Source organism: Myotis nattereri, assembly GCF_964212035.1.
Source record: "Myotis nattereri genome assembly, chromosome: 3".
NCBI lineage: Eukaryota > Metazoa > Chordata > Mammalia > Chiroptera > Vespertilionidae > Myotis > Myotis nattereri.
In genome coordinates, this window is record NC_138077.1 from 144,443,315 (window position 1) to 144,468,432 (window position 25,118).

Consider the following 25,118-nt stretch of genomic DNA (forward strand, 5'->3'; position numbering starts at 1 on the left):
TAGAAACAGTTTAATATATGCTAACCAAGAGCTGTTTAGACCAATAGAATCAGAATCCCAGACCATATGTGCTAGACAAGCTGCCCGGCCCTCGGCCCTCGTTTGGCAGTCAGGAAACAGAGGTCCGGAGCGATAGAGCGCCTTGCTCTCCTCTTCTCTCTCCAAGATGAATTACGCTGTGAGTGCGGCACTGATGGTGGCCATCTTTGTCGGGTTTCAGAAGAAAGCCTACACTTCTCCGAACAATCTTCCTGCCCTTGTTGCACTGCTCATGCTGTACGGGTGAGTTGTTCAGGCCATTAGCTAATGCTCTCCAAAGGGAAGCTGGGGGGAGGGGAGGCATGCTCTCCAAGCAGAACACGGGGTTTCTGGTGGCAAGGTTAGCTTTTGGCCCCCAGCAGACTCTTCGGCCTGACCATAACCCTGCCTGGCCTCTGTGTCTGACTCCGTACGTGGAGGTGTTCCTGAGGCTCGGTCTACTCACCCCACATGGCCTGAATCTTCTCCCATTCAAACGGTGGCCTAACCAAAATCTGGGACTCAGTCACTCCCCTGTTTTTCACCCAGCTGTGATTCTGATTCATCGAAAGCCAATCTGAACATCCCAATGTCTCCATCTCTACCGGCCAAGGGTTATGTACACACAGTAGAAGACTCCGGCTGAAAAGCTGTTCCTGAGTCAGGGCCAGAGGATGTCACAGAGATTAAATTCAGTGGAATTAGAGCAAAGTGTGCAGCTTTATGTCGAGGCCTACCACTTACCACATGTGTACTGTGGGCAAGTAATACACCTCATCAAGGCCTCAGCTTTCTTATCTATAAAGTGGAGATAATGATACCTGGCCCTTTCTATCTGGGCCAATAGAGTCTTGCTATTATAATAGCAATGGTTTCCATTTATCTCTATTGAAAAAGAACTCAGGAACTAGCATGACTGGCACATCAGCTCCAGTGAAGTGTGAAAATGAGCCTGTTGGGGTCTCAGCTCAGCTTTGCTGATCCAGACTCGAGTGAGAAGCATTGTGGGAAGACAGTGCTCCGCGCATTGTACGAGGCTTTATAATTTATGTACATCCACAGTTACCACCTCCTTTGTTCCTCACAAAATCCCCCATGAGATGGCCAGGGAAGGCATTGTTACCTCAAGTCAAAGATGAGGAACAAAGACCAAGGGGTGGAGTATCTCTTTGGTCTTCCTGGGACTCTCACCAGTTCAAACATATCACCTCCTGCATGAGGGGAATGCATATGCCTGGGGTACAGCAGATGGAGTGGAAACGGGCACTCCGTCCTGCTGAGTTGTGTTGTTTCACACAGATGGGCAGCCATCCCCATGATGTACCCAGCATCCTTCCTGTTCGATGTGCCCAGCACAGCCTATGTGGCCTTGTCTTGTGCTAATCTGTTCATCGGCATCAACAGCAGTGCCATCACCTTCATCTTGGAATTATTTGAGAATAACCAGGTGAGCACGACTTTCTTGGCTTCCTTGTTTGATGACTGGGATACTAGAGGAGAGAATGTGATGGTCAAGCAGAGCCATGGCAGGCACTGTGTCTGGACAAGTCAGTGCATAAATGAATGTTGCTTCTTTTCCTTCCTTCCTTCCTTCCTTCTTTCCTTCCTTCCTTCTTTTCTTTAAGCTCCTTATTCATGTGTGTGCTCTGGTGTCATGGTTTTCTGAGCTCATTCTCAAGCTATAAATGACCTTTCATGATCCTTCTTACTCCTTTAAGAAGGTTTTCTTGAGGACTTTGGTGTTAAGATTTACACACACATAGCATGTGATTTCAACATGTAAAAGGTGTGAAAAGGCACACAATGAAATGTCTCCTTCCTACTCCTGTTTTGCAATCACCTGGTTCCCTTCTCCAGAGGCAACTTTTCATTGGAGTTTCTTTCATATGTGTTCTGGAGACATTTAAGCAAATACATATATAGTCTTTCTCCCCTTCCTTATGCAAATTTTAACAGGAATATATACTATTTTACATGAAAATTAATCCTGAGGATAAGGGTTAGGAATTTATGGCGCTGAATGAGTCGTTTATGGCCTGAAAAGTCCAGTTATCCTACCCACAACCCCCAAGACTTCTCTTCACCCAGAAAGAGCTGGCCAGACTGGATCCTAAACACAATGGTAGCAGCTGCAGGGCTGTCTTTTCTCCACACTCCTGCTCCCAGCCTGCTGTGTCTGAGCCCTGGCCATGGCTGTCCTGGGAACATCTCCAAGGACTGGTGGTCTCACCCATGTGTCTGTGTCCCCAGTGGCCTGTTTAGCCACTCATTTCCTTCCCTCATTAGGTCTTTGCAGTTCAGAGGTTGGGCACTAGTGCATCTATTCTGCTGTCCTGCAGCTCCCGGCCCCCGGCCCCTGGCCCCACCCTGCTTCTGGGCCCTTGGGAGGACCCAAGGCAAATCTCCACGAACCACCCAGCTCCTGGCTTCCTGACAGTCACTCTTTCCCAAACCCTGTCGGGCTTTCTGTGGCCACTAAGCAAGGAACAACCCCCCACCCTCACCCCACTTCTATCCCATGACTGATAAAAAAAAATATATACCATGTTACAGTCAGACCCCCAAAAGGGAGGGGGATGGGAATACAGACCCACCTCTAGACCTCCTCCCCCCAGTCCCCTCTTCCTGCCAGAGCACCCTGGCAGACTGAAAAGGCTGCTCTTCCGAGCTGTTTTGTCACAGGCTCACCGCCCACTAAGTCTTAAGAGAGAGTGTTACTTCAGAATAATTAAATGGTAAGCTTAAAGCCATCCAGAACATTCTCCCTCCCTCCTGCCGGCTGCACTCATTTAGCCAACCTTTTTTGAGTGCACCCTCCGAGGTCCCCTGCATAAAAGTTTGTTGCTGTCACATAAATTACCAGACAGATGCTGCAGAAATATCCAGCATCCCAGAGAGACTCCCCAGGTCCCAGTCGCTGCTGTCCCTGCTCAGTCAAAAGGTGTCAACAAAGTGAACACCATACGATGGCTGTGCTGATATGAGTAAGTGCAACCCCTCGCACTGCCCCCAGGAACCCCCCTTCCAGTCAGTCAGTGACCTGCACACCAACTAAGGAACCAAAACAACCCTCAGGACACACCACTCCATATGACAGAGCATCGAAGGGGCGAGACAGATAAAACACTACAGGTCAGAGTGGGCCCAAAAGAACTGGGTTGCAAGGGCCAGGAGACTCGTGGTGGAGGAAATTCAATTTGAGCCTGGCCTGGGATAAGTAGAATTTTATTAACCCATTTAATAAATACTATAAGTTAATTGTTGTGCAAGGTATTCAGGAAGGATACCAAATGGTTAGGACCCAATCCCTGTCCTCTGGGGACTACTGACTAGGGAGAAAGTAGTCAGGTAAAAAGTAATTAACCCTGGCAATGTGGAAAGTATGAGCGAGGAGGAGGTATTTTACTATGGGAATCTGGAAAGGCTGATGAGAGGAGGGGTTATTGGACCAGCTTTGTGAAGAGGGCGTTCTTTCCTGCTCGTAGCGATGGTTAACAGAAGCTGCAAGTGCAAAGGCCCACAGGCCGAAGAGCAGAGTGCCTTTCAGGAGCTGTGGGGGCCTGGGGGAGGCTGGAGAGGAAGGAGGCTGCGCGGTAGGTACAGGCCAGGCAAGTGAGCAGCAGTGGCCTCTTCAGCCTCACCTCCTCCGTGTCCCCTCTGCCTGCTTGGGGGAGACTCTGCTCACACTTGGAGGCTGAGGCAGCAGGCACAATCCGATCACCTGGGAACAAGTCCCCCAACTCAACACAGACACCAGAGAGTCTCTGCCTTCTCTAGTGCTGGTAGCATCTGCACACAGCCCATCGCTGTCCTGTGGGAGCGGAGAGGCAGAGCAGGGAGATGCTCCCAGGACCCTCTCCCCTTTGGTCTAAGCTGAGCTACGACAGAGCAGGTGAGAGAGCCTCGGTCCCTGGGACACGAGATGGCTCACAGCTGTACCAAAGGCGAGCGCCTGGGCCACATTCCCAGCCGCTGCCTCTCCTGGTAGCAAATGCCATGGAGGGCTGTGTGTAATTTCAAAGTGAGTCCACAGGTAGCTCCCCAAGGGCTGCCTGTGAGGCTCCCCAAGAGGCACCTCCTGTGAGTGTTTCTGTATTTTCCTGTCTGCTCCACAAACCCCTCCTCAGACAGTCTGGCTGCCTGGCCCCTCCGTCTGCAGTCCCTCCCCAGGCCCACCCTGCTCAGGAGGGCACGTGGGCTTGGCCCTGTTCCTGACTGCCCTGCTTTGCTGTGTTTCAGACGCTGCTCAGGTTCAATGCCCTGCTGAGGAAGCTGCTCATTATCTTCCCCCACTTCTGCCTGGGCCGGGGCCTCATTGACCTGGCGCTGAGCCAGGCGGTGACAGACGTCTATGCCCGGTTTGGTGGGTGGCAGTAGGCCAGGCGAGCATGGCCCTGGATCCTTTGGGGCGGGAGGGCTGAAGCAGGAGTTCCTACCCAGCCTTGGGCGGGAGGCGGGGGAGTTTGCGGGGGTCAGACACCTGATTTGGCTGGGTTGTCCTGCTGCCTAGAAGGGATCAGAGCCAGGAAGCCTGTTTCCTGGCTTAGGAGCCACAGGAGGGGGGAGGGCGGGATCCACTTTTCCCTACTCTGACTTGAGGAGTCAGGATGAGACTTGTGTTCAGCTCTTGCTTGATTCCTTGCATAAGGGCTGGTCCAGCTGAGCCGAGTGTTGAAACCAGGTCTTTAGGGGGCGCTGGGGCGGCAGAGTGGGCTTAATTCCTGTCGCTTTCCGGTGGCCTCTGTCCCCAGGTGAGAACAACTCTCCAAATCCATTCCAATGGGACCTCATTGGGAAGAACCTGGTTGCCATGGCGGCAGAAGGGGTGGTGTACTTCCTCCTGACCCTCCTCATCCAGCACCACTTCTTCCTCACCCGATGGTAGGTCCATGCCGCTGCCCTGAGGGTGCCAATGCCAGGGGACTTGGCTCTACCCACATGGCCGTCTTTTTCCTCATGAGCCCCACACCAGGATGGTGTTTACATTCTCAAAGCCTGGCTTGCTCTGAATAACACAAGAAGAAGAAAAACATTAAAATCGGCACAAAAGAATTTGCGACGACTCTAAACTTTAAAATATTTAAAATATAATGTTATTGGTTTCAATCACTAATATTTGTTCCCTCATTTAGTGAGCAGATAGATACTCATTCTAAATTGGATGATAGCATGGCAAAGGATAATGGTTAAGGGATATCCAAAGTGCCGCTGTATGCAGGCAATAGACAAAGGAGGCTCCTTTGCTAGTTAAAGATGTGAGAGTAGGGACAGGGCCGGGGAGGAAGGGATAATATGGGGTGATATGAGCTGAGTGCAGCCAGCATCAATGTGGAGGGGAGTGACAGTGCCCCGGCCAGGAGAGGTGGCTGCCAACCGTGCCCCAGCCCAGCCGTCCTTCCCCAGGCTCTGGCCCCAGACCCTGCCTCATCCTGGCGTGGGCGCTCAGGTTTCCAGAAGGCAGCCCCGAGGACCCAGGGCTGACTCTGGGCCCGAGCACTTGCCCTCTCTGCTTAACGCCTCTTCTGTTGGGAGTCCTTTTGCGAATTTAAGTCTTAGGGGATAGAGAGCCTGGCTGGGGGCAGAAGTCAGGGAAGAGGCAGGAGGAAGGTGAAAACTACCAACACAAAGAAGTTACAGATTAACAAGGGCATTCAGAGAGGAGCTGTGAGCTCTAGGCATCTTGAAATTGAGCCTGTGCAGAAATTGACCAGAGACAGTTTAGTGAGGCCCTGGCAGAGGCGCTGCATCAGTATCCAATATTAGTACTATGGACAATTCATTGGAATTCTATGTTCTTGGAAGACTAGTTAAATACAAAGATGACAACACCACAAAAAAATTAGAAAAATGAATCACTAGCCCAAGCCAGTTTTTCTCAGTGGATAGAGCACTGGCCTGGGGACTGAAGGGTGCTGAGGACGCTGTGCACCAGCCCGATCCTGTCCTCTGTCCTTCCTTTAGGATTGCTGAGCCCACAAAGGAGCCCATTGTGGATGAAGATGATGATGTGGCTGAAGAAAGACAAAGAATTATTAGTGGGGGAAATAAAACTGATATCTTAAGTCTAAATGAACTAACCAAGGTAAGGAAATAGGTGTAGGTGTGCTAGTTTGGAGGTGCCAGTTGGACCCCGAGATGGCACCACATTGTCATTTGCCTTCTGTAGAATAAGCGATATGACTATGCAAGCAATTTGTTTTTCTTTGTTTGTTTTGTTTTGTTAATCCTCACCCAAGGATATTTTTTCATTGATTTTTAGGAAGAGTGGAAGAGAGGGGGAGAGACACACAGAGAGAAAGAGAGAAATGTCAATGTGAAAGAAACACATCAATTGATTGCCTTCTGCACATGCCTTGACCAGGGCTGGAGATGGAGCCTGCAATCTGGGCGTATGCCCTTGACCGGAATTTGGCCTGGGACCCTTCAGTCCCCAGGCCAGTGCTCTATCCACTGAGAAAAACTGGCTTGGGCTAGTGATTCATTTTTCTAATTTTTTGTGGTCTTGTTATCTTTGTATTTAACTAGTCTTCCAAGAACATAGAATTCCAATGAATTTTCCATAGTACTAATATTGGATACTGATGCAGGGCCTCACTAAGCTGTCTCTGGTCAATTTCTGCACAGGCTCAATTTCAAGATGCCTAGAGCTCACAGCTCCTCTCTGAATGCCCTTGTTAATCTGTGACTTATTTGTGTTGGTAGCTTTCACCTAAGCCAGTCTTTGCTCTGTCTTGTCTTCCTTGCTCTAATCTTCTCTCAGTCCTCAGTCCACTTTCTCTGATCCTGCAGATTTATTCAGGCACATCCAGCCCCGCGGTGGACAGGCTGTGTGTGGGAGTCCGTCCTGGAGAGGTGGGTACTCTGCCGGTCACCCCGGAAAGGGCTTCGGGAATCAGCTCCTGTGCACACCTCCCCTCCCCACCAAAGCTGAGCTCCCGGGTGAACATAAAACACAAGTCACCACAGGTCATTTTAAATTTTCTAATAGCCATGTGAAAACAGGTGAAATTTATCTTTTTTTTTTTTTTTTAATTAAATCTTTATTGTTCAGATTATTACATTTGTTTCTCTTTTTTCCCCCCATAACTCCCCTCCTCCCAGTTCCCGCCCCACCATCCGCCCTCACTCCCCACCCACTGTCCTCATCCATAGGTGCACGATTTTTGTCCAGTCTCTTCCCGAATCTCCCACACCCCTTTCCCCCCCAAGAATAGTCAGTCCATTCCCTTTCTATGTCCCTGATTCTATTATAATCACCAGTTCATTCTGTTCATCGGATTATTTATTCACTTGATTCTTAGATTCACTTGTTGATAGATGCAAATTTGTTGTTCATAATTTGTATCTTTACCTTTTTCTTCCTCTTCCTCTTCTTAAAGGATACCTTTCAGCATTTCATATAATCCTGGTTTGGTGGTGATGAACTCCTTTAGCTTTTCCTTATCTGTGAAGCTCTTTATCTGACCTTCAATTCTGAATGATAGCTTTGCTGGATAAAGTAATCTTGGTTGTAGGTTCTTGGTATTCATCACTTTGAATATTTCTTGCCATTCCCTTCTGGCCTGCAAAGTTTCTGTTGAGAAATCAGCTGACAGTCGTATGGGTATTCCCTTGTAGGTAACTGAGTTTCTTTCTCTTGCTGTTTTTAAGATTCTCTCTTTATCTTTTGCTCTTGGCATTTTAATTATGATGTGTCTTGGTGTGGTCCTCTTTGGATTCCTTTTGTTTGGGGTTCTCCGCGCTTCTTGGACCTGTAAGTCCATTTCTTTCACCAGGTGAGGGAAGTTTTCTGTCATTATTTCTTCAAATAGGTTTTCAATATCTTGCTCTCTCTCATCTTCTGGCACCCCTATAATTCTGATGTTGGTACGCCTGAAGCTGTCCCAGAGGCTCCTTACACTATCCTCGCATTTTTGGATTCTTTTTTCATTTTGCTTTTCCGGTTGGGTGTTTTTTGCTTCCTCGCATTTCAAGTCATTGACTTGATTCTTGCGCTCCTCTGTTCTGCTGTCAGGAGTCTGTATAATATTCTTTATTTCAGTCAGTGTATGCTTAATTTCTAGTTGGTTCCCCAATATAACATCGAGGGTCTCATTAGTTTTCTTGTAGATCTCATTAAGTTTATCGGCGGCTTCTAAACAGTTCTTGAGAGACCTTAAAAGTGTGGTTCTGAACTCTAGATCTTCCATTGACAATTTTGTCCTGTTTCTTTGTCTCCGCATTTTGTTATGCTTCCTTGGTGCACCCCCTAGTGGTCTTTGTTCGCAGTCTTATAAATCTTGATTGTTGTAGCTAATTCCAGGGAGGGTTTGACCTCCAGGCCAAGTGGCTATGAGAATCAGCTGTGTCTGCAGTGAGAGAACTTCTGTCCTCTAGGGAGGTGCTAATCTGGCGTTTGCCTGAGGCTATCTGGCAAATGCCTGTGTGCAGGGCTTGGGCGGGGCGGGTCGCACAGGATCAACAGGGTGGGCCGGAGAGAGCAGTTATGGCCGCTCTCAGTCCTGTCCCCAGGGGCTCTGCCTCTCTGAGTCCCAGCACCCGCTGCAAAGCTCGGAGAGAAAGCTGCACTCGCTCTGACTGAAACCAGACAGTCGCGCTTCTCCCTTTTGAGTCTGGGTCCCTAAAGACTCGCCCGGATCTGGAGCTCAGAGTCTGCGACTCCCTCCTGATTGAAAACGCCAATCGCGCCCTCCGCCGCCAGCCCGCTCCGCGCGCGCACTCCGCACCTCAGAATTTGACTTCAGCACTGCGCCTCCTCTGAGTGTCCGTATGCGTTTCTCTTTCCTCCTAGTTGTAGGACTTCCACTCAGCCAGCTTTCCAGTGGTTTTGGGTGATGTCCGTTCAGTCTTTTAGTTTCACTTTTGAAGTAGTTGTTCAAAGCAGCAAACTCAGGCGTTAACCTATGCCGCCATCTTGGTTCTCTCCTCGCGAATCTCCTCTGAAATTTATCTTAATTACTTATTTTATCCAATATATCTGAAATATTATCACTTCAACATATCATTCATATGAAGTATTTTATGTTCTTTTGTTTTGTTCTAGGTCTTCAGAATCTAGGTGTTTTATACTTACAGCACATACCAATTCAGGCTAGAAGCAGTTTTAGTGCTCAGTAGCCACTGTAGGGGAGGAAAAATCCTCTTTCCTACAACCTTCGGAAGTTCTCAGGCTCCATAAATTGCTCTGACAAAGGACAGACTAACAACAGAAAGACAAAGAGAGGTTTGTTAGCATGTGCATCACATGTACATGAGGAAACAAATGATTCAAATGGTTGGTTAGAACTTAGGCCTATCTAGCACCTTAGCAAAGGAACAATACAGTTTTAGAGAAGTGGCAAGACAAAAGACAGGGACTTTGAGTTTCCAGGGTAGCAGATAGTAGGGAGGCAAATATATGGGAAACTAATGGCAAATAATGCTAGTTAGTAAAATTTGTTAATGTAGATCCCTCTGGTGCCTTCTCCAGCCTGGTAAGGGTCTAAAGTTGTCTTCAGTGATTAACTTGTCTTTACTGGTAGAGAGTAGAGGGAAAACACCTTGTAAATTTGTGTCCTACTTTTAGGCAAATAGGGGGAGGGCAGAAAGCTTTTCTTATCTCTGCTTCTCTTCAATTGCCTTCAGCTCAAAGTCATCCTAATGCCAAAGTGGCATATTTGAGGGAACATATTCTACTATTCTGCACCACATGGAGCTAGTGGCCTCCTAATGGAAGCACAGATCTAAAATGCCCCCCAACACCCCCCCACACACACACACACACTCACACCTCCCCATGCACTTTAATCTAGGGCCTGATACTCCAGACCATTTTGGGCTCCAGGGTCAGGCCAGTTGTGTGTATTCTCCCTCAGTGCTTTGGCCTCCTGGGAGTGAATGGAGCTGGCAAAACAACCACTTTCAAGATGCTCACTGGGGACACCACAGTAACCTCAGGCGATGCTACTGTGGCAGGCAAGAGGTAAGTGTCCCACTCATCATGTCCCAGGGTATCACTCATAGGTCCCTTTCTCAGAGCTTCTACATGGAGTTGGGTTCAAGGGCCTTCCGGGGCCTTATTCTGCATTGGCTATTTCTATGCTGATGCTTGGTTTTGCCAGGCCAAGGAAACTTTATAAAGGAAAAACTGGCATGGGTCCTTAGGTTCTGGAGGGAGCCTTCTGCTCTTTGTAATAAGGTGTGAGTAAACAGACTGCGGACACAGGATGGAGACCAGGAGCTCACACCTGTTTGCCTCTTTCCAGCTGCTCCTGAACAGCAGAGCTCAGACACATTTGATGTGCCCAGCGGAACTCTAGGCCCTGGTTTAGACTTAGAGTTAGGCCCTGCTCAGGTCTGCCTAGTATTTGCCTGACTGAGGCCTCATCACCTAAGAGCCATCCTCAAATGGCCAAATGGCCACTGGGCAGGGGAGCCCTGGGCTTCTCTGGTTCCCAGGCCTTCCCCCGTCATCCCTGTTGGTCCGGAGTAAAGCGACCGGCAGGGGTGGAGTGAGAGCATGGCTAGGCCCTTTCTCATCTGCAGATCCAGCTTAGCTTGCAGTCAAGCAGATGACTTCACAATGGTAACAAAAGGAGTGTTGGTGGGAGGCAGTGTGCGGATGGCAGGAGGATGTAATGGGATTTGCCATGAGACTTCAAGTTATAGTCCAAATGAGATATAGCCTTATGCTCAGAAGTTAAAACCAAGATGGAAGCTAGAAAGAAACGATAGGTTTAAAACACAGGATTGGGTTCTCTGGTTTAGAAGCTGCAAGTACACTCCTTGCTTCCCTGGGTGGTTTTAATTGGCCCAGCCATACCTCGAGTTATTTTTGTCACAGCGGGAGACTGTCATAGTGAATGACGTCTCTCTGCCCCATGCTATTGCATCCATCCTTTATTCATGGACCCTAAGCTGTAAGAGAAAGGGGGAACATGTTGGAAATTACCTAAATGTTCAGACTAAGGACAGTTTATTTTCCATCAAGGCAATGTATTTTCTAGTGAGGGAGAATATATCAGTAACTCAATTCACTTCATCTCTTCCCCCTGCCAGCCTCTTGCTTGGGCCGGAGGGGTGGCGTGATCCATTTGGTCCTCTGTCATTGACTGTATCTCTGCCAATAAATACAGATGGAGAAATTTACTTTCATGGGGAAGCATGTGTCTTCTCTAGCTACTTCCTGAATGTCTGAAAGGGATCAAAAATCACTGTTTAATTTCTGAAACCTGATCTTCCTTTTGTTTTTAAACTAATATATGAAGTGACCCAATCCAAAACCAAAGCTAATTTGGGTAACAGGTATTGAATTTATCCTAGGCAGGGAAACTGGAGGCTCTGACTGGATTCAAAGCTCAGAACTCCTGAAGTTCATGAGTTTCTAAGCAAGGGCCCCTGCTTTGATTCCTCAGTGGTGTACATGGTTCTGAGAGAAGAGAAACGTCGGAGAAGAGAAAAGGCAGCTTCCTTACTCTGTTGGCAGAGCTCCTCCAGCCCCGGCTCTCTGTTCACCCCCTCTCTGAAGGAAACTTGCTAATTGCTTTTTCTTGTTGCAGTATTTTAACCAATATTTCTGAAGTCCATCAAAGTATGGGCTACTGTCCTCAGTTTGATGCAATTGATGACCTGCTCACAGGGCGAGAACACCTTTACCTTTATGCCCGTCTTCGAGGTGTACCAGCAGAGGAAATTGAGAGGGTAAACAATGGTTTGTTGTGGCAACTTAGGAATTTGGTAAGCCATATAAGGCTCTCTCAAAAGAGTGCAGTTATTTAGAGGTGGGAAAGCTGTAGAATGCTATCCATTCATTCATTCAACAAATGCTTACTGAGTGTCTACTATGTGCCAAGTACTGTTCTAGAAGAGGAGGTATAACAATGAACAAAGCAGACAGAAATATCCCTGCCCTCATATCTCACAAAACAATGTATGTATTCTTCCTTTCACCCAGAGTCTCACTTCTGGGAATTTACCCTGCAGGTATGCCTCCCAAAATACAGAATGCATATACACAAAGTTATTATTGCATTTTAGTTGGAAAATATTGAAAATTACCTAAATGTTCAGGAATAAGATGTTGGTTGAATAACTTGTAGTCTATACATACCATAAAGTCTTATGCAGCTGGAAGAAAGAAAGAAAGAAAGAAAGAAAGAAAGAAAGAAAGAAAGAAAGAAAGAAAGAAAGAAAGTTATTTCCAAGAGATATTTTCAAGTTAAAAAAAGCAAAGTGCAAAAAAGTACATGTACAATGTTTCTTATGTAAGAAATTAGAACAAATAAGAAAGCATACATATGTCTGTTTATCTTGACAAGTAGAAAGAATAAACCGGAAAACAATAAATTTCATCATTGACAAGAAAGAAATGGGTAAAAGGGAAATGGGAGGGAATGTCACTTTTCTGAGTATATATCCTTGTATAGTTTTGACTTTTGGAAGCATCTTAATAATATTCTACATATTCAAAAATAAAATAAATAAGAATGGAAAGGGGGTAAAATGAAAACAAAAAGAAAATCCTAACTCTGAAAGCAAACTGAAGCAAATTAATCCAATTTTATTTCAAGATAAATATTATTTGCAGAAGGGGAGGGAAAAGAACTAATACAAGTAACTGATGATGCAGTACTTGACTATCCTCCATCTTAAGTGGAGCAGAGGGGGGAAATTACAAACAAATTCTGAGCTCTTTTTAGTCTATTTTTTATAGAAGCATGAGCAAAGCCATTCTGAAACAACTTAGATGTGCTTTAGGGTTAAGTAAATGAGTGAATGTGGTAATGTTGGGAGCCAGGGTTCTCACTGTGGAAGAAGGGACATACAAATATGGAAAAGGGGAAGGCAAGAAGTTACCCTGTAAAGATAGATTGGAACTGGAGATATTACTGTAAACTCATGAAATATTTATATACACAAGTTTGTGCATACATGCATGTGTTCCTGTATATTGCACATATGCATGTATATGCATATATGTTTGTGTATGTGTAACTGAAAGGGCTAAGAAGAAAAAATATCCCAGTAGCAATGAGCACATTTAGTGCCCAAATTTTGGTATCTAATACCATCCCCACTGAAAGAAACTATGACTCTTTAAACAAATGACAAATTCCAGGTCTGGGACAGCATAGGTATTGAATGAGCCTGGAAAATCTTATGCCAGGAGTAAAGAAGAGCTTCAGAAAACACAATAGAGGCATGTCACAGTACACAGGAGCCATCTTAAAGGGGCTCCCAATGGCCATATATGGGACAATTTAGACATTGCAATAATTAAATACTACGATAAATTATAAAACGCTGAGGTGGGGGATTGGAATTTGTAAGTCAATGCTATTAAATAGATAAATAAATAAATAGGAGAGATTGGAGGGTTCTTGCTTACAGTGAAATACCAATAGACAACTGGAGGAAGTTATGGAACTGGAAAATCATTTTTGCAATGATTATAGTAAATATTGGATTAACAAGAATTTATTAATGGCTGCTAAATATAGGGGACATTTTTTATAAGAAGCAAGATAGTTGCGTCGTTTAAAAAACTATCTTCCATAGATTGCTTGTTGGTTGGGAGGGGGAAGCACAATCACTTTCAGTGGAGGAATCAGACAACACCTTAACTGGGCGACCAAAATTAGCATTCCCTGAGAGGCAGGTGGGCAGCTCAGGCCCCAGACGCACTATCCTGAGGGGGACACCATTTCACTTACATAGCTTTCTGATTGGGGACGTATAAGCCTACATCGCACCATGAGGAAACATCAGATAAACTCTAGAGGAACATTCTATTTTCAAAAAGCACAGGGGCTGTAATCTTCAGAATAATCAGCCAGAAAGAACAAAGAAAGTAAAGAAAGGCTGGGGACATTCCTGATCACGGAGGCGAAGCAGGCACAACGGACACTAGAGCGCGTCTTGTACTGGAGAGGAAGTAATGCTGTGAAGCATGTTATTGGGCCCAGTGATAAAACTGAACTATGAACAGAAGATTAGATAATAGTATAGTAACAGTGCTAAGTTTACTGACACGCAAAAAACTCTATTATGGTTATGCATGAAAATATTCTTAGAAAATAGACTCTGAAGTATTCAGGAGTGAAGGGCCAAGATGTATCTTTGGGTCTGAGAAAATTGTGTGTGTGTGTGTGTGTGTGTGTGTGTGTATGTGTATGTAAGTGTGTGAGTATATGTGTATGTAAGTGTGTGTGTGTGTGTATGTGTATAAGAGAGAGTAAAGGGGTTATGAGTGTTCTTTGTACTATTCTCATTTTTACACTTTCCTATAAATTTGAAAGGATTCCAAATAAAAAGTTAAAAATGGAGCTACACTATAGTGGGAGGGACAGATAATAATAGGTGGTCAGTAAATAAAATATACAGCGTATTTGTGAATGAAAAATCCATTGCGCCTACAGTGGGGGCAATAAGCAGTAACTCTCCACACCCATAAAACAGGGAGGAATTGTTGCTGTTGGGTTTGCACGCTGAGGTAGGGTGGTCCAGGGAAAACCTCACAGAGGAAGTGAACTCTGAGTGGAGACATGAGGAGCTGAGAGAGGGGCCATTGGATATCTGGGGGAAGAACATTCCAGGCAGAGGTACAACTGCACAAGGCAGAAGCATTGTGAGTTTATCTCCACTGACTTCCTTAGTTTTATTCCTGTGCACATACTATTCTCCATCACACACCTGTTATTCTCCATCATAGTTCCCTGTAGAGTTCCCTCAAAGCACTGTTATACTCTGTCATTATTCTGTTTACTTTGATTGTCTGTTGCACCACCTCCATCTGTGAGTACAAGATCAATGGCTATGCTTACCATTACCCTCCAGTGCCTAGAACAGAGCCTGGTTCATGGTGGGTGCCCAATAAGTTTATATTTGGTGCATAAGACCTCAAATGTGACCCTGTGAAGGGGTGGAACCAATGAGACCCACCACTCTTAAACAGACACTCTTCCTCTCTCCCTCCTAGCCATAGTTTGGGACACTGGGTGCTGCTATTTGTAAGGCTGAAGCCCATTTCTCAGGGGGCTGCACCCAATGGGTGCTGAGCTGACCAAGCTGAATCTAAGGCACAGAGTAGAAAGAAGACACCTGGTCCTTAAAGCATGTGCCCGAGAACATGAGCCAGCAGGTGGCTCTGTCGTCCTAGCTATGTGAGATCTGGGAGCCCAAGGCTTTGAATTAGTGGAGGTCTGAGATGTTTGCTTGTCTTCCTCTTCCCTAGGTGGCAACCTGGAGTATTCAGAGCCTAGGCCTGTCTCTCTATGGGGACCGCCTGGCCGGCACCTACAGTGGGGGCAATAAGCGGAAACTCTCCACAGCCATTGCCCTGATCGGCTGCCCACCGCTGGTGCTGCTGGTGAGGGGCCCGGGACCTGTGGGGATAGGTGGACCCAAGGGTGGGAACCAAGTGATGCCTGTCTGTGATTGGGTCCGCAGGTTTAGAAAATGCAGTGGTCCATTTCTGTCTGGACTGTTCATTTTGAGCAAATCAGCTCAGTGTTTGGTGTGTAGCACTTGGGGAAACGTTCTCACTCTGCGTTCCTGGGAAGTCTCTTGTGGGGCCATAGGCTCACAGCAGGAAGTTCAGCCCCTTATGGGGTGTGGGCATCTGCTCAGAAAGGGCTAGTTCCAGGGAAGGTCTGCTTGGGGTTGGACAGGAACAGGAGCCTGACCATAGGCTCAGGTGGCTCTCACTCGGAGCTGGAAGCCCCGTGCTCATAAGATCTGGGGTTTATGAGGCCATGGGTTTCAGAACTTGGAGGAAACCAGAAAAGTCCCTAAGCTATCTCCTTGCAAACATGTGTAAGGTTTGGGGATTTGTCATTTGCTTGTTTGTTTTTAAGGTAATTTTCCTTTGCCTTAACCAACTTTAACCCATTCCTGCGAGGAATGGGCTAGAGGTGGGCACGATCTGTCCTTATTCTCCCAAACTGCCACCTGCCTTGCACACTCTGTGCCCAGGTACCCTGGGTCTCACCCCACTGGGGAGTGACTTGTGCCTTGTCTGCCAGAGATAATGCTCAGAGGTAGCCAACCATGGAGGGTGCACTAAGCCAGGCCCTTGCCCTCTGCCTCCCCACAGGATGAGCCCACCACAGGCATGGACCCCCAGGCACGCCGCATGCTGTGGAACACCATCGTGAGCATCATCAGAGAAGGGAGGGCTGTGGTCCTCACGTCCCACAGGCAAGAGATTCCCAGGGGCTGGGGTGGAGCAGGCAGGTGGCTGGGAGTCCCCCACCCCTCACTCCTCTCTCCAACCCCGCAGCATGGAAGAATGTGAGGCCCTGTGTACCCGGCTGGCCATCATGGTGAAGGGCACCTTTCAGTGTCTGGGTACCATTCAGCACCTCAAGTACAAGTAAGGAGATGGCGGGGCAGAGGGCCCCTTTGTTACCTTCATTGCGGGAGGGGGTGTCAACTCGGCCCTGTGCTTTCCACCTACCCTTGGGAGGGTCCTGCCCCCTCACCACAGGCAGAGGCCAGTGTAGCCAGGCCTCATTCTGCATCAGCAAATAGAGAAAGCCATTGTGCTGAGAGAAACTCTCTCTACTGGGCTCAGTGCCTGTGGCTGAAGGCTCCCAAGTCTCTAGCTGGAGCATTCTGATTGGGGCGGGGGCATATCTTGGCTGGGAAGAGGGAGAGTCACTACCACTGCCTCATTATCCTACCACCTGTCCCAACAAATCCAGGACCAACAACCTATTTAATAAGAACCCACAACCAACTTGGGAGTGGTTAGGCGACTAAACAGCCCAAGAATCACCTTTCCTTTCTGGAATGTTGTATGTTTTGAGGTTTGAGAAATGATCATGTATCGTACAACAAACCAGGAATGCCAGTAATCTTCAGTATATTGTCCACGTTACACTGCTGTGAATAGTGTGGTATTAATAATGGTTTCTGCAAAGCTGAGAATCGGTTAAAATAAAATTATGCCAATAATGCCCTGACATGCTCCCTTGAATTCTGATATACATTATAAACTAGGAAGGGTCGATTTATAGTTATCACTTGTTTGTTTAGCAAATGCTTTTTGAGATCCCAGAATATAAAAATCACCATGCCGGTTGGTGGTGGAGCAGCACGTAACCCACCTTATCTAAGCCGAGATGTACCCATAGGAGTGTGCGGCACAGTACCCATCATTCCTACCTGCATCAGGGCAGGCTGATGATTGAGAGAAAGGCTAGTAATTAGCTGCATTTGCATGTTTGAGCCATGATTTCTTGAGCAGCTACAGCTTGGACACTGCACAGACATCTAGGGGGACTTCTGCATGTGAGGTCACCAGACCTGTGCTGGTAAGGTCCTGTGCCTGCTGCTGGAGACACCGCTGTTACTCTCCTCCTTTCCTCCCACTCTTCACCATCCCCATGGGAGAGCAGGTGAGAGGGACTCTTCCCCATGTGGAGGACAGTTTTCAGAGCTGGAAGGCAGAGGCACTTTATGTGGAGGGAGGAACCCTGGTCACAGAGGGAACACTGAAGGAAGTTGTAACTGCCAGGGCTATCCTGGGCTTCTACGTAAGCGTGTAGGGAAGCCAGCAGCTGTGCACACACTCTGTGGACCTTTCTTTATCCACATTGGGTGACCTGGTGAGGGAGGAGGGAAGCACCTGGCCCTGGCAGCTCCATTGGTTTTGGAAGCTTCCACAGGGAAGTGCTTGCTTTCCAAGCCTTTGCTCCCACCTGAGCCAGCCTCTTAAAGGGCCAAGCAGCCTTTCCACGGCTGAATGAGCTGAATGAGCACTGGTCCTACATGCCTCCATGGACAGGTCCGTGATCTCTGCAGGGGCTAAAACACCTTTGACTTCAGCAAGCATGTGAGAGGGAAAGGAGCAGGGAACATCCATGCCACAGGAGTGGGACACAGGAAGCTGTGACATAGGTCTGATGTCCCACTGCGCCACAATCAGACATTTAATCTCTAAAATCTAGTATCAAGCTATTTCTCCAGGAACTATCATGGGTCTTTTCCTCCTAGTTCTAAACATGCACAAATGGCTTATAGGGTGACCTCTAATCCCCAATACTTTTGATGAGTCTATTCCTGATTTTGAGACTGCCTTAGACCCAACTACTAACAGGCCTGTACCACGCTGTGGTGGGCGTCCATAGGTTCGGAGATGGCTACATCGTCACAATGAAGATCAAATCTCCAAAGGACGACTTGCTTCCCGACCTGAACCCCGTGGAGCAGTTCTTCCAGGGGAACTTCCCAGGCAGTGTGCAGAGGGAGAGGCACCACAACATGCTCCAGTTCCAGGTCCCCTCCTCCTCCCTGGCCAGGATCTTCCGGCTGCTCATCTCCCACAAGGACAGCCTGCTCATCGAGGAGTACTCGGTCACACAGACCACGCTGGACCAGGCAAGTCCCCCGAGGGGAGCCGGGTGCAGAGCAGGGCTCTGCAAAGTCCCGACCAGACAGCCCAACCAGGGCTGGAATCCCCACCACAGGGAGGCAGGACATGCCTGAGCATCTGTCCATTAGGCTGAAACTCAGCCTGTCAGAAATTGCTGTCTAACACTATTTTAGTCATCAGCAAATCTCACTGAGTTTGCATTATCCTTCCCCACCACACTATGACTTTATTTAAACATTCCTGGTTTGTCATGGTACCATTTTTTTCCCAAGTCAACTTTTTTGATGCTTAATTTACATATAATAAATGCACCCATTTAAGGTGTACATCAGTGAGTTTTGGTAAACATGTGTGCTGTGTATCAGGTTTTTTCAATGTGAACTTCTCATTGTGGTAAAATATACATAACATAATTACCTATTATCTACACTAATAAAAGACAAACATGCAAATTGACTGTACCTTTGCTATGCCTTCAGCCATGCCCACCAGCCCATCAGAGGAACTATATGCAAATTAACCCAACCAAGATGGCGGCCAGCAGCCACAGAGCTGGAGTGAGCAGGAGGCTTGGGTTGCCCCTGGCAGTGGAGGAAGCAAAGCTTCCCACCCACCCTGGCCGGCTCTGAGCTCCACTCAAGGCTACAAAATTTCTATTATAGAAGATAAATAAGTCCCAGAATAAAAAAAAAAAACAAAAAAACAAAAAAAAAAAAAAAAAAAACAAGAAGTAAAAGGAGAGGCTGGGAGCTTCCATCGCTGGGGGGCTTGGCCAGCCTGAAAATGGCCCTCAGCCCCTCACCCAGACTGGCCAAACCTCCATGTGGTGATGGTCCCCACTGGAAGGGGGGGCTTGACCAGCCTGCAAACAGACATCAGCTCCTCACCCAGGCTGGCCAGGAACCCCAGCGGCACCCCCACCCTGATCCAGGACACCCTTCAGGGCAAACCAGTCGGCCCCCACCTGTGCACCAGGCCTCTATCCTATATAATAAAAGGGTAATATGCAAATTGACCCTAGCAGCAGAAAGACTGGGAATGACTGGTCACTATGACACACACTGATCACCAGGGGGCAGATGCTCAGTGCAGGAGCTGTCCCTGGTGGTCAGTGCACTCCCACAGGGGGAGCTTTGCTCAGTCACAAGCCAGACTGATAGCTGCCAGTACAGCAGTGGTGGTGGGAGCCTCTCCTGCCTCCTCAGCAGCACTAAGGATGTCCGACTGCAGCTTAGGTCTGCTCCCTGCTGGTAAGTGGACATTCCCCGAGGGCTGCCAGGCTGCCAGAAGGATATCTGACTGCCAGCTTGGGCCCGATCCCCCAGGGAGCGGGCCTAAGCCAGCAGGTGGACATCCTCCGAGGGATCCCAGACTGCAAGAGGGCATAGGCCGGGCTGAGGGACCTTCCCGTGCACACAAATTTTTGTGCACTGGGCCTCTAGTAAGTGTATAATTCAGTAGCATTAAGTACATTCACATTGTCCACATAACCACCATACATCCCAAGAAATTGTCCATCTTCCCAAGTTAACACTCTGTATCCATTAAACAACAGCCTCCACCCCTGCCACTTAATGCTGACTACTCCTACTCTTCTACTGAATGCTGACTACTCCCCATATCTCATATAAGTGCAATTACACAGCATTTTGTCCCTTTTGTCTAGCTTAGTGCACTTGACATGTCTTCAAGAATCATCCATGTTGTAGCATGTGTCAGAATATCTTTCTTTTAAAGGATGAGTAATATTCTGTGGTATGTCTATAGCATGTTTTATTTATCCATTTATCCATTTGGACATTTGAGTTTTTTCTGGGGTATTTTGTTGTTGCTGTGTGTTTATTTTAAGTAGACATCCGTAGAGACTGTGCAATAAAGCAGTGACATAGGCAAGTCTCCAAAAGCCTTTGAGGAGCTGGCTCAACAGCACCTTCTCAGCCACAAGCAGAGGAAGGCATGAGCAGGAGTCACGACCACACTGCACATTGACTAAAGGACAGAGGAGAGATGAGATCAGATCCTGTTTTGTTTTTTGCTTTTAGTTTCTTCTTTAGAGGTTTAGAAGGCTGCTGCTACTTGGGATCTGCCTTGCCTTGTATACCCCACATCCTTTGAATCCTCCCAGAGGCATGCCTATGGCTCAGCTCAGAATTCTAAACAAGCCCTGTGCAGGGCCCTGGTGGCCGGGCCCCTCAGGTGGGCCAGCCTCCCCTCCCACAGCACACAGCTCCTCCAGCAGGGCTGTCTATGAGCTGTGGAAAAGAGAAAGCCCAGTGTGGGGTGAGGGGGTGGGGGGGTGGGGGGGGTGGGGGGTGCCATTCTTCTGGAAACATATACCTATTCTTGCTCTTTTCTTGCCTTCAGGTATTTGTGAACTTTGCTAAGCAGCACACTGAAACTCACGACCTCCCTTTGCACCCCCGAGCTGCCGGAGCCAGCGGACAAGCCAAGGTACCCGCCACTCTTTCCCAGCCCACTGGTTGGTCCACTGGGCCTGAGGTCCTCCAAGGCTCAGATATGCCTCCTGCAGAGAGCCCGCAAACCACAGACACTGCGTGTTCCCCCCTACCTCTCTCCCAGTTCTGTGCCAAAGGACTTTCAATTGGTAGTGGTGGGGGTTCCTTTTATAGTCAGGAAAAAAATTGGATGATGTGGGAGAAGATTCTTAAGAAGAATTTTTCCAATTATTTTTGCAGAAAAAAAAATAATTCAGATTTTGGAAATTGGACACAGGGGAAATAGGAAAGAATATCAAAATGTCTTGATTGTTGGGATACTTGACATCTATGTCTGGACATGTGTTTGAGTTTCAAAGAAAAGGAATTAAGCGGCACTTCTTTGAATGGTACGCAGAGTTGGTTGAAGTGAGCATTGTGTGTTTTAGAGAGAGGGCTCTTTGTTCTTTATAAAATTATAAAAGAAAGATGAGGAGGAAGAGGCAATCAACAGAAGGTATGTATTCTGGCCTTGATAACTCATGGGATAGGTGCTTCCAGGTTCCTCATTTAGGGAGCAGTCCCACCCCTTTCCAGTTCCCAAAGGAGAGAGAGAGAGAGAGAGAGAGAGAGAGAGAGAGAGAGAGAGAGAAAAGGTACTGCAGGAGGCAGCAGGAACCAGGTACCTTGGTTTAAGCCTGGGATGATAAGGGGACAAATTATCTCAGTCATTCTCTCTAGACTTACCTGGAGAGTAAATCAAAGAAAATCAAAGCACTTTTCCAACCAGCAAAGATGCGCAAAACCTTATTTCCCATAAAATTCTCATTCCTCCCACCAGTTTCTAGTTGTATTTGGAAAACCAAATACTGCTAATATAGGACATACTCCCTTCCAAGGCCATGCTTAGGATGAATTTCCCCCTTCCTTTGCCTAGTAAAGACCTAATGGCTACTTGGCAAGGTTGATTTTGCCTCCATCTCCCCAGGGGACCCAGAAATGTCTGAGCAAAGGTACCTGTCCACGGGAAGTAAGTTTGGCTAAGATTTTCCAGCCACTCTTTCTCATAGAAAGGTCTTTAACCGCTGTTTACACCTGTAGAAAATTATTTTTTGAAAGCCATTAGCAGTTATGAATCTATTTTATGGCTCAGAATATATTATTGGGTAGCAAAAGTGTTGCCTACAACTATCAATGTCTTCCCAACCCCCACCAGGCATATTCTCTCTTAAAGGGCTACTACCAAACCGTCTCTGGGCCAGGTGAGAGGGGCTGATGGTCTATGACTATAGCAATTCATGTCCAACCTGCCTTCTTGACTTTTGAGACAGGAAGAACCTGGTAACTTTCTTGGACTAAAAAGCAAATCTTAAGACACCATGGCAGCCTTTGGAAACCACCCAGAGGTGGAACTTCCTCTGAGATGTGAGCATGTACCACCGAGAGGGTGTGAGCCTCATGACGTCTGCTCCTTAGAGACAGACAGACCTGAGGGGTCACCTGGCCCACACTGTTCACAGACACGGAAACAGCATAGCCCATAACCTTGGGCATCTGTCAGAATCACAGTGCCCTTGGCTGAGCTTCCTCCAATGACTAATCGATGGCTATTTAACTTTTAAAATCTAAAAGCTGTTGTACCATCTCTTCAGAAAAGCGAGATGACAAAAGCCTGTCTGGTCTCTGTCCGCAGTTCTGACCTCCTCCCACACGGCCATTCTCTGCGGCAGGACAGGAGCTCTGGGCAGCGGGAAGGGCAGGAGCCTCTGCCACGTGGCCGTCCGAGCCGACCAGCCAGCATCAGTAAGGCCTCAGCAGCAGAAACAAACATGTGGGCATACACAGATCCCCAAAGGGCTTCTCAGAAGGAAGCCAAACTGGGACACCTGATGGTGAAAGTGACCCTTGTCACCAGACCACAGAGGCAGAAGCCCAGTGCATCCTGCTAGTAGCTTTGATCTCGACATCACTCTCACGTCAAGTGGATCTGCTTTTCTGTATGTGTATGTATGTCTGTTTTATTTTTAAGGAGAAAATAAATGCAAACATATTTATCATACACTCTCTATGTACACTGAGCCCTGGTGTGCACCATCTGGTATAGTTTTAGGCATAATTTGGGGCAAGCAGCTTCCCGTCGTTGCGTGAGCTTCTGTGAGAGTCATTGCCACAGGAGTGCCAGTCATGGCAGGATTCTCAAACTGGAGGGAAGTAAATGGACTCATCTTGATGTTCATGCCAAGTCTGGTCTGTAGGGTTTGAAGGAAACACCCACTGGGCAATGCATGTGAGCATTACCCATTGTTACCTGGGTATTATTTGAGTCTCGGTTTCACATCTGTTTGCTCAGCTCATTTGAGAGCCTACCTCATAGGTGCAATTCAGACAGGAGTAGATGAGACAAGGGCAGGTGCGAGTGGATCTTGGGTTGGATGTGAGATCCCACATGTCTTTGCAGCTGTTTAAGATGGCAAGGCCTCATTCGCACAGTGCCCGGCCATTTCCACAGAGCTCACGAGTGCGTCTTCTGCAGTGACGATAGGAGGCAGTGGTCACAGGACACCTAATTGTTCCTGTAAAAACTGGTCAAGATTCAGAAATAATAGTTTTGAACCAAACCATTTCAAATGACTTGTGGGCAAGAAGAACAAATGGACTTCTTGTCAATATCATGCCCTTCAGAGGGCCTTCCTAGTTCTAACATGTATGGAGCAGTGCCTCTCAGAACACGTTATCCATGGCCACACTCCAGAATCCGGGCAGGGCTGAGGGTAGGAGATGGAAGTGGAAGAGAAGGGTGCTGGGACATGGAGGACAGTGAACAGCAACTCCTGACAGTTTCCTGAGGACGCAGAGCCCTGTGTTTCTCCAGAGGCAGATACAACTTTTAACTCCTGGCTGGTGTCTTTCCAAGTAATTATAGAGTTTACAAAACTGGTGCCTCAGAGCTTAATCTGGTTTGGACTTTTAAAATAAATCTACCAATGGCCACAACCATAAAACCATGTAACTGGGGTTGGAATAGAGTTTAGGAAAGCCCAGGAGTGCGCTGTGAATACTCAGCATCACATTATGGCATCCTGGCTGGTTTGGGAATTTAAATGATCAACTGCAACATCACAGGGACACAGGCAAAGCAGGGAGTGGGGCGAGCTATCATTCCTGATGTGGGGGTTGTGAGGGTTTTAAGTGGCTTCATGGACTAGAAAGGCTCAGGTATAGGTAACACCTTGCCCTTTGCGAGGAAAGTTCAGTTTAGCTGTCTGTCTCCACTCCACCTGAGCTCCCAAGTAGCAAAGTTTGTGTGTTTTTTCCTCATTTTCCCCAGCTCCTGTCACACAGAAAACACTCAACAAATACTTGCCAAACTCAATACAATAAACACCCAGGAAAAAAAATAAATAGGTCCAAGAAAATGTTGGCTTCAAAAACCTGAAGACAGTGGCAAAGGGCGCGTGGAGGAACAGTGGAGCCATGCTTGAAAATATCAGTGGGAAACCATAAGCAGGGGAAACAGAGGAGGAGGAGGAGGCAGGCCCACAGTTGGCTTGGGTCTGAGGAGTTTCAACTTGGAGCTTGGCCCAAATCTCCTGAGAACATGCTGGTCTAGTGAAAGGCCTCCCTCTTGGGTTTAATAAGGGAGATTCACAAAGAAGAGGAGAAAATGGAGAGAGTCATTCAGAAAATAAGACCACTCAGGGGCTGCTCCAGGAGCATGACTTGCTGCCAGGTTTGCTCAGCTGCTCCTTCTGCTCTGGGAGCTCAAGGTTTTGGAATAGCTGGGACCCAAAGAGAATCTGTTCTGCGAGCAAAAGCTCATGGAGCGCTTCAGTTGTGCTGCTGCGATGGCTTAGGGAACAGGGGAAGGGGAAGGGGAAGGTGGGCCAGACAACAGGGCAGCAAAGCTCTGGGCTTGGAAGAAAGGGTCTTGGTGACACCCTGGGTACTTGCCCCGGGCCCCCAATGAGGAAGAAGTTCTGCAGTAGCAGGCCTTCGGGGCTAATGGAGAAAAGAAGGTTTTCCCCTCGAGGGTTAGCTGCTTCAGGCCCCTGAGGGCCTTAGCTCACTGGGCCCCGGGGACTCAGGCTGCCTCCCTCAGTGTGGGAATTCAATGCCTCAGTAGGTCTCCCAAGATGAACCGCTTGTCTGCTCTGTTCACAGAGCAGAATTGCTACCACATTTTGTTTCAGGTGGTTTTCAAGTTCGGGAAAGCTTAGCTACTAGAATTTTCAGGTTCACGGAACCACAGGCTTGTAGAGCGAGAAAACTTCGCAATTTTTAAAAACTAAGCCCGTATACATTTGTTTTTC

The 25,118-nt window shown here is 47.5% G+C and overlaps 1 protein-coding gene across 1 annotated transcript in view; it reads left to right on the forward strand.

The window, feature by feature from the left end:
- ABCA4 (ATP binding cassette subfamily A member 4) overlaps nucleotides 1–22,868 on the forward strand; it is a gene marked incomplete at its 5' end in the record, with an annotated part of 124,496 nt that extends 101,628 nt beyond the window's left edge. The window contains 14 exons of the mRNA XM_081087564.1: nucleotides 167–282; nucleotides 1,318–1,465; nucleotides 4,258–4,381; nucleotides 4,770–4,899; nucleotides 5,980–6,100; nucleotides 6,808–6,870; nucleotides 9,873–9,979; nucleotides 11,556–11,697; nucleotides 15,230–15,364; nucleotides 16,091–16,194; nucleotides 16,277–16,369; nucleotides 18,129–18,378; nucleotides 20,738–20,824; nucleotides 22,502–22,868. Of these exons, the coding sequence (XP_080943690.1) occupies nucleotides 167–282; nucleotides 1,318–1,465; nucleotides 4,258–4,381; nucleotides 4,770–4,899; nucleotides 5,980–6,100; nucleotides 6,808–6,870; nucleotides 9,873–9,979; nucleotides 11,556–11,697; nucleotides 15,230–15,364; nucleotides 16,091–16,194; nucleotides 16,277–16,369; nucleotides 18,129–18,378; nucleotides 20,738–20,824; nucleotides 22,502–22,507 (1,626 nt within the window). The 3' untranslated portion in view covers nucleotides 22,508–22,868. The remainder of the gene's footprint in view (nucleotides 1–166; nucleotides 283–1,317; nucleotides 1,466–4,257; nucleotides 4,382–4,769; nucleotides 4,900–5,979; nucleotides 6,101–6,807; nucleotides 6,871–9,872; nucleotides 9,980–11,555; nucleotides 11,698–15,229; nucleotides 15,365–16,090; nucleotides 16,195–16,276; nucleotides 16,370–18,128; nucleotides 18,379–20,737; nucleotides 20,825–22,501) is intronic.
- Nucleotides 22,869–25,118: the final 2,250 nt, after the last annotated feature.